Source organism: Panicum virgatum, chromosome 9N (assembly GCF_016808335.1).
Source record: "Panicum virgatum strain AP13 chromosome 9N, P.virgatum_v5, whole genome shotgun sequence".
NCBI classification, from domain to species: Eukaryota; Viridiplantae; Streptophyta; class Magnoliopsida; order Poales; family Poaceae; genus Panicum; species Panicum virgatum.
Genome location: NC_053153.1, coordinates 64,863,057 through 64,876,840, shown reverse-complemented (window position 1 = coordinate 64,876,840; position 13,784 = coordinate 64,863,057). Strand labels below are relative to the sequence as shown.

The 13,784-nt window shown below is 53.0% G+C and overlaps 2 protein-coding genes across 2 annotated transcripts; both read left to right on the top strand.

Annotated features, from left to right (window-relative positions):
* Positions 1 to 6,736: 6,736 nt before the first annotated feature.
* Positions 6,737 to 7,213, top strand: LOC120689258 (transcription initiation factor TFIID subunit 4-like). The gene has a single exon (XM_039971565.1). The coding sequence runs from the start codon at positions 6,737 to 6,739 to the stop codon at positions 7,211 to 7,213; it is 477 nt and encodes a 158-aa protein (XP_039827499.1).
* A 3,970-nt stretch (positions 7,214 to 11,183) lies between these two features.
* LOC120689817 (macro domain-containing protein VPA0103-like) lies at positions 11,184 to 13,629 on the top strand. The gene is made up of 7 exons (XM_039972232.1): positions 11,184 to 11,491; positions 12,235 to 12,283; positions 12,377 to 12,479; positions 12,580 to 12,675; positions 12,768 to 12,842; positions 12,958 to 13,027; positions 13,317 to 13,629. Exons 1-7 carry the CDS (start codon positions 11,255 to 11,257, stop codon positions 13,398 to 13,400), a joined length of 714 nt encoding a protein of 237 aa, XP_039828166.1. The 5' UTR covers positions 11,184 to 11,254; the 3' UTR covers positions 13,401 to 13,629.
* The last annotated feature ends 155 nt before the right edge of the window (positions 13,630 to 13,784 follow it).

Below are 13,784 nucleotides of genomic sequence, written 5' to 3'. Positions count from 1 at the left end.
ATTGGTTTTGCCTAACGGGAAGAACTTAGCGAGGAACGCCATGGAACACTTGTCCCATGTGCTGACGGCTTCCTTGTTCTGATAAAACCATTGTTTCGCCTTCCCCAAGAGGAAGAAAGGAAATAGGCGGAGCCTGATGGCATCAGCCGTAACGCCCCGTATGGTTACGGTCTTGCAAAGCTCCAGAAAGTTCTGGAGATGGGCGTTGGCGTCGTCATTCGGCTTGCCACAGAATGGGCTAGCCTGCACCATATATGAGGCTGGACTTCAGCTCAAAGTTCACGTCCCCAACATCAACGCTGGGTCCAGTTGCCACATTGGCAGCTGAGGGGACGGAGAAGTCGCGGAGAGTCTTCTCAGCCATGAGTTCAGTGATTGATGGTGCTTGGGAAGCTGGTTCACTTGTCGACTACGAGATCGGAGGGGGAACGACACGAGGTCGGACCCTTCTCACGAGCATCTCGAGATTTTCAACAAAATTTGTCGGCAAGGAGAAACCGGACATACACTACCCTGTTTTCATCCAATCAGGAGAAAACAAAAAGATAAACATATTAGCCTGTATAAGCAGTAGCTACCTCTTACATATATTGTCATGTTTATGTACTTTAGTAAATAACTTTACACCTAGTGCCATCCCCGGCAACGGCGCCAGAAATGCTTGTTGGCATTTCTTAGCGTCGTCACTAGGAGTGGTTAGTTCCTAGCAACGGCGCCTCGAAGATGCCGTGTGGTATGTCTTAATGTTTACAGAAGGATCCGCAAGCGCACAGATATACCGTTGTAGCATTTCACCCAGAAGTATTCAGGGTATCGTTATTTATATTTTCCCAAGAGATGGCTAGGTTGTGTAAAGTGTATTTACTTAGTTACATAACCATGACACGTATGAGCAAGAAGAAGACCACTGACTATACAGGGGTAAGTGATATAAAATAAGGATAATCAGGGGTAATGTGACACACACATAACAACCAACTCTCATGAATAAATAATAAACAAGCACACCTAAGGTTAGTGGGAGCATTGGTAAAGATTTCTGTTATACTAATCATGTTAGCGGATAAGTTACGTTAGCTGCATTGCTTAGAGCTGCAGGTGCCGGGAAATTAGGGACATCGGGGAGAATGACCCGCACTGGAGAACATCCAGTCCCGTTTCATCTTTGCATGAACTCCTACACCGTACCCGAACCTCGGGGAGTACGCTAACGGAGAAGCAGCTTCCCAACGGACCGACAGGGCTGTCACCACCTGCGGTCTACCCCAGTCACACCATGGAGCACCATCATATCCGAAGGATCCCGCATACCCGGGCACCATGCCCACATATGAGGTCACTACCCTAGAACCCCCGGGTCCCCCACCCTTTGGATGGACAGGTAAGATGCTAAGGCAAGCCCGAAAGCACAACGAACCGATATCCTTACCCAGATCATCTGGTCTAAGCATGCAACTACTATAACTGGGATAAACACTGATCATGGCTAAGCAATCTACGAACATAGCAAGATAACCAAGAACAAACTCTGAATGATTAGCATAAAGAAAGTCGGAATACAAAGCCATACCAGAGGCCGAGGATTGCTCGCCGACCCCGAGGACGACTGGATTCGCTAAGAGATGAAGTACTAGCCTAGCTCCACTACCCTAAGGAGTACAAGTCGCAAGAGAGTGTAGAGAGAGAGGCTTCCAGGTGGTGTGTGTTGAGAGTGTGGTGGGAGGCCCTTTTATAGTGCTTGAGGTCGGTTCCCGGCATCTCCTTGTATGGAAACATGGTCAACCGCCTTCAGGAGGATAAGATCGAGCTTCCCACCAAAACTCAGCCTCGGAGGCTGCCAGGTGGGGTCGGCCGACCCCCCCTTTGCTGGTTCACCGCTCTATGGGTCCTGATGTCAGATGGTCGGCGCCAGGGCTTGGTTGGTTGGTTTGGTCTGGTTTGTGGACCTCCTTTGCTCATGTTACGCAGGACACGATCGTCTGCGACTTCTGTCTGCGTATTCATCGTGTTTTCGTCTTATTCGGGACTTGTGCTCCTGAAATCATAAATTCTCAAAAACAACTGTGGACCTAAGTTAGTGATAGAAATATGCGAGTAAGATGTATAGTTTTTCTTCTTAAATGAGTATAGTTGACGGTCATATTTCGCACTTAACGACCGTCAACAGCCGGCGGGCGGATCACGGCGGTGGCGGCCTCGGCGCGGTGGATGCGGCCCAGCGTGTGGCGCACCTACTCGCGGCGGCGGAGTTGGACCCCGAGCCCGGCGGCGTGCCACGCGGCTGCGGTCGCCGGACGCATGGCAGGGGAAGCGGCGGGCGAGCGCGAGCAGGGTGGCGCGGGGCAGCTGCGGTGGCGGCGGCACAGAGCTCCCTCTGTCGGGAAGCAGGGGCCGGTAAGTGGCGGTGGCGGCTCGGTCCCCTTCCTCTCTCTCTCTCTCTCTCCCTCCCTCCCTCCCTCCCTTCCTCTCTCTCTGTCAGGCGGCGGTGCGGGCTATGGCGCGGGCGCGTCGGAGGCGGCACCGGCGGCACGCAGGGGCGGCCGGAGGAGGCTGCAGTGCGGGCGGCAGAAGCTCCAGCAGTTCGGCTGGCTTGCGTCCGCGGGCCCGGTGCGACGTCTGCGCGTAGGCAGGCATCCGCTACCTCCCCTAAATCTAGGGTTGTGTGCACTCGTGATCCTCTATATTCATCTTCTAAAGGAAATATTTCGTCCTAGTTATCGAGATTCGCTTCTCTATCTTCACTTCTCCCGCACTCGTCATACTCTATATCTCATCCTCTACATTCCAGTCATCTACATTTTCTACTCAAATCTACCTTACCCAGTCACTGATAGGTGGGACCACCCAACCTTATCTCCCACCCCATCCACTTCTCTCTCCCCACGTCTATCTCCTCCCCTGTTTTCTCCTCCGCCAGCGCCCACAGCCGAACGCGCCGCCGCGCTGGCCCCTCCTCGGCGATGCGGCAGAGTGGCCGCGGCAAGCTCCTTCTCCGGGTGGTAGACGGAGCAGTGGCGGCGGCCCCTCCCTACCTGCGCAGGCCAGCCCCTCCCTCTCCCCGGACAGCACGTGACGGCCATGGCGCTTAGGCGGCGCACGGTTAGGGATGGCAACGGGTCGGGTATAATGCGGGTAAGGCATTTACCCGCCCGACAGCATACCCAAACATTGCAGCCATACCTGTACCCGCAAAATGTTTCGGGTGAAAATTCATACCCGTACCCGTACCCGCTGGGTACCCGCCGGGTATCGAGTACCCGTCGGGCGATAGAAGCAACCATGGGAGATCGCCAAATCGGGGCTCAGGGGACATGCGGCGGCGGCGGCAGAACCGCGCGGGGCTCAGGATGGCAGCGCGGTGACCTGTTGGGGTTGTGGGCTTGCGACCTCACCCTCGCGAGCGCACAGGCGCGCACCCAGGTGGCAGGTGCGTAGGAGCTCCCAGTGGCGGCCGCGCGGACGCACAGTGGTACAGGCGCGCATGTGCTCCCAGGAGGAGGCCACGCGGGCGACGTCGGGCTTGGGGCTGTCGGCGACTCGGTGTCGCAGGAGGCCGGACGCAGGCTCTGGCGGGGGGTGGGATTGGGGTCTCGGTTTGGGACTGAGGGAGGCAGCGTGAGCAAGGGTTGGTGGGGTGGCCGGGTGGATAAGGCAAGGAGGGTGGTGGAAGCTGGCGTTTGTACTGGGCTGGGCCATTTCAATATAATTTGTTGGGCCTTCTTCATATTTCGGGTACCCGATGGGTTACCTGTGGGTAAGAATTTTTACCCGTACATTACCCGCGGGTAAAATTTTATACCTGTACCCGTACCCGTACCCGCGAGGAAAATTTCATACCCATACTCTTACCCATCTGGTCGGGTACCCGCACCCGTGGGTAAAATTGCCATCCCTATGCACGGTCGGCCTTCGCCCTCCCATGCGTGCGCTACCGGCCTTCCCCCTACCCTGCGCGCGCGGCCGCCCTCCATCACCGTCCCCTGCGCGCGCGGCCACGACCCATCTTGAGCGGCGGCCACGGCCCCCTCGTCAACGGCGGCCATGGCGCGTGTGCAGGACAGCGGCCATGGCGCGTGTGCGGGACAGCGGCCATGGCGCACGTCCGGGACGGCGGCCATAGCGTGCGAGCGCGGTGGTCATGGCACAAGGGCCACGGCGGCCATGGCGCTCGCGCGCGCGGCGGTGTGACCACGGCGGCGACCCGGAGCTCCATGCGCGGGCGGCAACGGCGTGCGACCTAGACCTCCCTTGCGCGCGGCGACAGCCGGACAGCAGCCCCGGCGGGCCACGGCCACGGCGGCGCACACGCGGCCGTCCTCCATGGCCACGGCGGGGCGCACGGGCCGTCCTCCACTCCGTCCCTCTCCGGCGGGACGTTGCGCGGCCATCCTCCCCCTCCCGGCCACGGCATCGCGGGGCCATTCTCCCTCGCCAGATCCGTCGGGAGGTCGCGCCCGGACCGACGGACGGCGGCGGGTCTGGCGTGCTTGCTCTCCTGCTCCTGAGCGGCGGCTGCGGCGGGGCGTCCGCGGCGGCGCGGCTTCGACAGGGCTCCTCTCCCGTGCGTCCTCACTGGCTCCACCCTCCCGCGGCGGGGCTCCGGCGGCGGGTGGAGGCGAGGGCGCGCGCGTGAGCGGAAGCTGGTGCGGCGGTGGAGGCGAGGGCGCGCGTGTGAGCGGAAGCTGGCGCGACGGTGGGAGGTGGGCCCAGTGCCACGGTGGCTGGTAGCACGCGTCCGCTATTGCGCTACATTTGGCGGATGCGGGACGGTAGCGGGAGTTTTCCCGCCCCTGTTGTAGCGCCTTTTTCCTCTAAATGTTACTCAAGGAAGCTATCCAGTGTCCCAGTGTGGACAGCCTAGCGGACTGGCAACCGTGCGCTATTTTAGCAGAGGTCTTAGCGTACCCCGGTGCGGGGGTTTTTATGCTATCCCCATCCTTCAGTACGGGATAGCGGACGCCCTTGCGTACCCGTTGCAGTCAGTCTTAGTTATATCAAACATGGTAGTATTTAATGCTAGCTGAGATCGAGAAGCGAGAGTCGGAGGGAGCTGGGGAGTGAGCGTCGACTTAACGCCTGCAACTGGCTGGGAATAGGTGGTATGTTTCTCAGTGGCAAAATAGCCAAAATCATCCCTAAACTATCGAGCTCGGCTCAATTTCGTCCCTCAACTATCAAAAGGGTCAATTTAGTCCCTGAACTATACAAATGAGTCCATTTTTGTCCTTATATTATGCTGAGTTGGCACGTCATGATAGATTGCATCTCGTAGTGAAATATCCATTTTACCCTGGACATCTCTCTTAGTTAAATATCCATTTTACCCCTGGACATCTCGTGGTGAATTATAACCATATGTCCATAAAATAGTTGTTCATTCAAAGTGACAGACCATGCCAATGTTTAATGCAAATGATATATGTGCCATGAACTGCACTTCAAACTACATGATACTCATTTGTCCAGGGTAAAATGGATATTTCACTACGAGATGCAATCCTAAGTTGACTCATCGCTGACGAGGCAGTCCACCATGGTGTGCCAACTCAGCATAAGGATGAAAACAGACCCACTTGTATAGTTTAGGGACCATAGTTATTAGGACCGGACCGGCAATCGAACCGTTAGCGTGTTCGGTTCACTGGTTCATTGGTTTGACCGGTTGAACCACCAGTTCAAATAGATTAAATTTAATCATACAACACAAAGCATAAAGTGATGCAGTGGTAAGTTCCTTGGTTGGAAATGAAGCATGCAGGTTCGAATTCCCTGTCCACCCACTTTTGCCCATTTAATACCCCGCGGGCGCCCCTCTCTCTCACGTTTCTCTCCCTGGCTCGGCTCATGGCCGGTTTTCTTCGGTTCAATTGAATAAAAACCGTCCAGTTTTACCTAAAAACCGCCAATTCAACCAGATATCCCCCGGTTCGCTTGCAGACCGATCTTTTACGTGAACCAAACTGGTGGAGTCTTTGGTACCCAGTTCAACCGGCCGAAACGACTGGTCCGGTCCTAATAACTGAGTCAGGGACTAAATTGAACTTTTTGATAGTTGAGGGACAAAATTGAGCCAAACTCGATAGTTCAGGGACGATTTTGCCTATTTTGCCTTTCTCAGCCGGCGAATAGTTTAGCGTCGACCCATTCTCTCTCTCCTACTCTCACTGCCATATCATCTTTTCTTTTGACATGGACTCTATTTAGCAGGCTTAGGCTATCTGCACTCTCCAGCATGAGATAGCCATTTTTGAGCTGCAGCGGTCTCCTGTATGGAGTCCGCTATCGAAGCGGATGCTGATTGGTACGCCAAATCCACCGGAATAGCGGTCGTCCGCTACGCACGTGTTGGGCCCACCTCACCTTCGTCCGCGCCACGCAACAACCGCCGAGCCGGGCCGCTCGCTCGCCGCACTCCGCCTGAGCTCGCCCGCGCCACTTACCATGGCTTCGTGCTTCGGCTGCCGGCTCGAAGCTCGCCGGTCGGCGCTCGCCCGCCACGCACCTCCGAGATCTCCGACGAGACCTTGCCGATTTGCCGCCGTCGGGGGGGGAGCAGGTGAGGGGCAGCGGTCCCGCGTGCCGCCACACCGCCTCCAGCTCCACCGTGGCCCGGCCGTCGCGCGACTCCCCTCCATCCCACCTCCGCCGGTGATGGAGGGAGCAGGGGAAGGAGGGGCCCGGAGCTGCTGCGGCCGCCGTGCGCTGAGAGGGGGAAGAAGGACTAGAGGGCCGGGGCATGGCGGACTTGCCGAGGTGGAGCCGGCCGGCGGACCGGAGCGTCACTGACATGGGAGAGGGAGGGAGGACAGACGAGGAGGGGCCGACCGGGGAGCTGACGGCGGCGGCGCTGGAAGAAGGCGGCCGGGAAGTGGAGGAGGTGCCCCCGCAGTGCGCCGACCCCGCCTTAGCTGCGCCCAGCCGGCCGCTTGCCGCGGCAGCTCCTCCTCCCGCGGCGGCGGACCGGCGAGCTCCAGGCGGTGGTGGACCGGCGGACCGCGGTGTTGGGGAGAGGGCGCGGCCGCTGGGACGTCAGGCAGGAGGGCCCCTCGCCGCCGTCCTCGCGCGCCGCGGCTATGGGCCGGGCCGCCTCCGCGCACAGCTACTCCGCTCGCCGGGGACGGAGGAGGGAGGGCCGGGCCCCTGCTCGCCGGAGAGCCGCGTTCGCCGCCGGAAGCCCGCCTCGCCGCACGCAGCACTGCCGCGAGCAGCGTAGGGGAGGGGCACCGGATCTCAGCCATGACTGGCCGGCCCCGATACCCCGCGGCAGGGAGGAGGGCGAGCTCGCAGTAGGCTGTCGCAAGCCGAGCCAAATCCCACACGACGTTGCTGCTCGCCGTAGCCATGGGCGCCGTCGCGCGCGGCCCTCCGCGCCACACCCGCCCGCGGCGAGTACGAGCGCCTCCGCTGCCACGCCGCGTATGCGCACCACCGAGCTCGACGAGGGCCGCTGCGAGGAGCTCCGATGGAGAGAGAGGGAGTGAGGGGGAAGGAGGAGGAGGGAGGAAGAAAGGAGGGGGCGTGGCTGTGGGGACGAAGAGGGGTTGAGGGGAGAGAGAAACGAGAGGTTGGGGTAAATAAAATAGAAGGAGAGTGGGTAGTTGGGATAGAATAAGATATAGAGTATAGATAGCTGCGGTGAAACTGGATATAGAGAAGAGAATATTGCTGACTATGATAGAATATTCTTTTTAGAGGATGAATTTAGAGTATGACGAGTGCAGATAGCCTTACTCAGCTTATTATGCTTGCTCTCACCAGGCACCGGTGTGGTGTGGCGTATGGCTGGGCATTCGGTTAGCCCAAAAATTTCGGGTCGGGCTTTTCAGGTTTTTGAATTTTCAGGTTTTGAGATTTGATACCCGAAATTTGCTCGAAAAAATAAAAACCCGACATTTCGGGTACCCAAAAATTTGAGTTTAGGTTCGGGTAACCCCGAACTACCCGAAGCGGCAGTGCTGCAGCCTACACGGCGGTGGTGGCACGGCCAGGGCTTCTCGCGGTGGCGGCTCGAGCATCGATGCGAAGACCGGCGGGGGTGTCAGTGGCGCGTCGGTGCCGACTGCACCATCGACGGGGGCGGGGGCAGGGTGGGGGCATCGGGCGGTCGGCGGGCAAGGAGGCGCCGGCGCACCGCGGAGACCGGCGGGAGCGTCGGAGGGCGGCGGTGCCGACTGCACCGGCGGCCGGCGGGCAAGGAGCCGAGGGCGTCTGGGGCGAGGACCGAGGAGGCACCACGGAGAGTCGGAGATCGGTGGGGGCGGGGACAATGACACCGGCGGCCGGCCGAGGCGGGGGCGAGGGCGACTGCACCAGCGGCCAACCGGGGCAGGGCTGGGGCGTCGGGCGTCAAGGCGCGAGGGCCGACAAGGTCGTCTGGCGGCGGCCACTGGCCGGGTGGCCGCAGTGGTGACGGCTGGGGAAGGGCGCAGATGCGCCGCTGTGGCGGCTGGCCTCTGGGGCGTGGGGGGTTGGGGGTGGGAGTTAGGCATGGTTAGGGTTAGGAAGGGGTTTAGTGGGCTGGGCTAAAAATATGTGTGGGCTAGAATGAATGATTTTTTTGGGCCGCTCTACTGTTCGGGTTTTTCGGGTAGTTCGGGTATCGTGGTTTGATACCCGAATTACCCGTAATAATTTCGGGTACCATCGGTTGGAACCCAAATTAGGATTCGGGTTTCTCGGGTTCGGGCTCGTGTTTTTCGGGTACGGTTTTCGGGTTTCGGATATTTTGCCCACCCGGCTCCGCTACTCTCCTTCTCTTCTTCCTAGCACCTCCACTCCTCACGACAGGAGCCCTCGGCCAGTTGCAATACGATCACGTTACGTTCTACAGCGGCGGCGAAGCCTTCGGCACAATGGGTACATCACGTCAGGAATCACAAAAACCGGTCCGGGCCGGTTCCGGTTTGGGCCGGTATCAAACCGGCCCAAATTCAAAATTCAAATTTGAATTCAAAAAAATGAAAAATTTCCCAAAAAATTTCTAAAAATACTTCAAGGTGCGACGAATCTAATGGTGTCAAATTTTCTCAAAAATTCGTTCATTTAGTATAGTTTACGGGGATTTGAAGTTAAACAAAAAAAAAGCGTGCATACAAAAGTATACAAATACAATGTAAAAGTAGTACAAAAGAGGATTAGATGGTTCATTTAAGCTAAAACATATTATACAAACATTCATTTAGTATATTTTGCGGGCATTTGAATTTAAACCAAAAAAAAATTTGAATTTGACGGGTTAACAGTCAAACCGGCCGGTAAACCGATCAAACCGACCGGTATACCGGTACGAACCATTTGCACAGAGGATTTTAAATTCAAATTTGACTTCGACCGGTTTGGACCGGTTTCTGGCCAAACCGGTCCGGTATACCGGTACCAGACCCCGCCGGTTTGGCCGGAGCGGCCGGTAAGGTAAACCCTGCGTCACGTTCGCGCTCCGATTCTTTCCCCCACGCTGTTCTTGGGTCTTCAACCGATTGCACTCTGTTATGACATGTACTGCAAGCTCTCTGCAACTTCATTGGCCAGCTAGATTGCAGTTGATCGATGGACCTTGACGCGGGTACGGGAACCTCTACAATGTAGGAACGGAAGGGTACTGCTTCTCTTGTGCGACTGAATGGAAATGTGTCTTTGATTTGCAAAATCATGAGCATTTTCAGAGGCCGATTCATAAGGGGGAAAATAAGTTGGGCCTGCCTCATATCAATGCCTATACTAGAGATTTTAGTGGACTGAATAATCCAATCGAACAAACAGAGACCAACCCATGCTACCTAAATTCCATAAATCTAGAATCGGTAGTGTGCCATCTCAGTTTCTTCTAAAAGCTTAACTGAAGGCGCACAACATTAGGGAGCAAAGTAGCATATGAGTGAGCTTAATTTGTTTCAGCACTTTTTTTATCTACTAGAAATGTTTTCTTTTAGAACAGGCAGGCGAAGATCGCCCTGGCCCATGTACTCGAAATGGAGTAGTTCCAGGAGATGGAGCCAGGTCTGCAGCCTAAGGAGGTTCTTGCGTGCGGTGTTGAGAACTTGAGATGCAGAAGCGAAGAGAGTCAGCACACGAGCCCACGAGGTACCCAACATGGCACCGGCTTGACATCCAGCCATCCATTGCCGGCGTGCATCTCCTGCTCCAGGAGGTCATGCTTTCATCAAAACCATCTTCCCGCCACGACTTATGAAAGCTCAGATGCCCCTATAGGTATTCTATAAAATGCACCAGAGTCAATCTTGCAACACAATGGTTGTAGTTATATATTAGTACGACTTGTGCATTTTAGTACGATTTTATTAGTGCAACTTTTAGAAACTGTAAGCACGTATGTAATTTGACTCTACTGTTGGAAACTTGTGAAGTTTGATAGCATGAACAATTAATATCTCATATATGAAAATGCCTTAAAAATCCAATGGTACTAAATATGCATGATATAATCTATAAAATCTTAGAGTAACTCTTGATCAAAGATAACAAAATTTCGAATCTTGGGTTCAAGGAGGGGGGAGTTCTTCAGAAAGGGCAGCTGTTCTGACAGAAAAGTTAATGGAAAAAGTCTATATCAACCCCTCACCTATGGGGGTTAGACTACATAACCCCCAAACTATGAAATAGTCTATATCACCCCTTGAACTTTCCAAAACTGGTTAAATTACCCCCGAAAACACTTTTGAAAAATCATAGAAAAATCATAAAATGAAAAATCCAATTGTGTTAGACTCCAAATGAGTAGATCTACACAATGAACATATAATATGATATGCTTTAGTATTTTTTGTTGTTGTAGTTTTAGATTTATATTTTTTTATAGCTGTAAAAAATTGTACTAAAGCATACCATATTATATGTTCATTGTGTAGATCTACTCATTTGGAGTCTAACACAATTGGATTTTCTATTTTATAATTTTTCTGTGATTTACTATGATTTTTCAAAACTGATTTAGAGGGTAATTTGACCGGTTTTGGAAAGTTCATGGTGTGATATAGACTATTTCATAATTTGGGGTTATGTACTTATGTAGTCGACCCCCATAGGTGAGAGGGTGATATAGATTTTTTCCAAAAGTTAATGGGCCCTAAATTGTAGCCCAGCAAGCTACACGAATAGCAAGCATGGATGATGGCCGAACATAGGGAAGGCCCGCCAGCTCCAGGCTCCAGAGTCCAGAGGCAAAGATGGATGCGGCGGCCGCCGTGCGTTCTCGACTGCTCGCCCAGCGCTATTCCTCCAGTGTTCGGATTCCCCGATGTCGCGTGCGGCCACTAGATTTTTCCTGACGCGGTCGCTGCTCCCACTTGCCCTCCCGAAGTCGCAGGGGCGGCCGGGGTCTAGCATTTGCGCGGCGAGGGCTTTCTCCATGGCGGCCTCGGGGTTCGGCGGCGGCGAGGCGTTCCGGCTCTCGGCCGCGCCGGGGGCCGGCGCGCTGAAGCTGCACAAGGGCGACATCACCCTCTGGTCCGTCAACGGCGCCACGGACGCCATCGTGAGTGTTGCGCGCCTCCTTCCCCTTGCCGTCGTTCCCGTTCTCGGTAGGGGCGCGATCCGTACATGCTTGGCGATTGGGTTGGTGTTGCTGATACCCGTACTTGCAGATTCTAAATCAGTTGACTGATACGACTTAGTTATGGACCTTATGCTAGCATGCCACTTTGATACCAGAGGCCGGTTATAAAGTCCGGTGGTGAATTTTAGATCAGGGTGAAAGGGACTAGTTGATAGATGCACCGAATCAGTTACTTCCACGGATAAACGAATACATCATCCATCTCGGTGTCCTAGCATATATTCTATTGCAGTGTTATCCACTTCCTATCTTTAGCTTGGTGCCATGACTGTGATATAGTAAAATAGTTTGCATTTCCTGGCTGCAGCCTGGAAACTGTGGCAGTTTAGTTTAAGTTGGTCTATGTGGCCTGATCCAGTTGGAAAATAGTCCAGATAAAAAAGGGGATCTGAACCAAGTATGCATGTGATCAGTAGCTTACCTAGATGGAGTATGATGATGATTCTATAATTCTGAGCCTTCTTAACTAAACTGAATACATTCAATTCTGAAAATAAAAGGATCTAACCTAGTCAACTATCATCTTACGGAAGAAGCCTTTCTTTGTTGGAGGAAGCTATGCTTGGCCAAATTCCTTGTTAAAGTATTCCTTAACTTTCTTGGAGCAATGATCTGTGTATGTGATCGGAAAATGAGGAAGATGACTGGTATTTATTTCACAGGTTAATGCTGCTAATGAGCGAATGCTAGGAGGTGGAGGTGTTGATGGAGGTAACAAGTGGAAAAAAAAATGCTTTCGACAACTTTTATAATTCATTGATCAGTGATGGGCTATCTCACATGAACTTCATATCCGTATCTCAGCAATACATCGAGCTGCTGGACCAGAATTAGTGCAAGCATGCCGCAAAGTTCCAGAGGTCAGACCAGAAGTTCGTTGCCCAACTGGAGAAGCTAGGATTACTCCGTTAGTGCCTTATATTATTCATTTTGATTATTTCATATCAAATTGGAATGATCCCTTCTAAAGTTTACATATTCCTCCACTCGCTGCTAAACGTGGGCAGAGCTTTCAAGCTTCCTGTGTCCCGAGTGATTCACACTGTTGGACCCATATATGACATGGACAAGCATCCAGAGGTGTCGTTGAAGAATGCCTATGAGTAAGTCCTCCTGTTTGATTTTTTTTTATGAAAAAGCTGTGCTTGCTGTTGAATCATTGTAAGTCTATCCTGACTGCATGTGCTAATTGCAGAAATAGCTTGAAGCTTGCTAAAGAGAATGGCATTCAGTACATCGCATTCCCTGCTATATCTTGTGGTGTTTACCGGTAAGTGCCAAGTTTTAGTTATCACTCACTCATGTACCTAGCTTCTGTGCACTTGGGTCCTTTCTCCTTTGCAGGATCTAATTTGTAAAGTTTGACGTGACTTGATCTTGTGCAGTTATCCGCCCAAAGAAGCATCGAAAATAGCTGTTTCTACTGCACAACAATTTTCGGAGGATATCAAAGAGGTTAGCTGTAGTTCTACTTCTAAACCTTTCACATTTCGGTACTACTGTGGAACTTGGGAGTCAAAACACCATTGCTACAAGAAACTATAGAACAAATAATTGATAAATGAACTGAATGTGCATTACCATAATTGCCACGGACTTTTAGTGCTGGAAAACTGGAGAAACCATAATGATCATACTTGCTTCTGTAAATATGAAAGTATTGTCCATTGTCCCTTTTGCTATAAAGGCTTTTCAATTATCTTAATTAAACATATAGGTTATTCATTGTGAAATATATGCGCAGGTGCATTTTGTTCTGTTTTCGGATGATTTGTACGAGATTTGGCACGAGACTGCCCAGGAGATGCTGTCACAATTTCAGAAATGAGTGGTCCTATAGTTTCTGATGCGGCTGTGTACTTGGCTGCTGTCCTTGTTGACATGCGAGAGCCAGAGGCCGTTTACCGATGTAACAACTAACAATATGAGTGTATTAAATGACATTTAAATCTTTAACCATGTCGTGCGCTTGTGTAAACTGTAATGTCGAATGAATAAGGATTGCGGATTTGTAATACCGAGAAGCACTTGCAATTGTGAGTCACTTTGTTTGGTAATGCTGAAGAAGGAAAGAGCAACTACCTGTCAGATAACTAGGTGCCAGGTTCTGCGAGATACAAGTTTGCCGTGTGTTTACAACACCGTTGTTATCTCACAGGCAGAACGGATCGCCGTAAGGTTCAGGGCTAACTTGGCTGTTGACAGAAGTAAC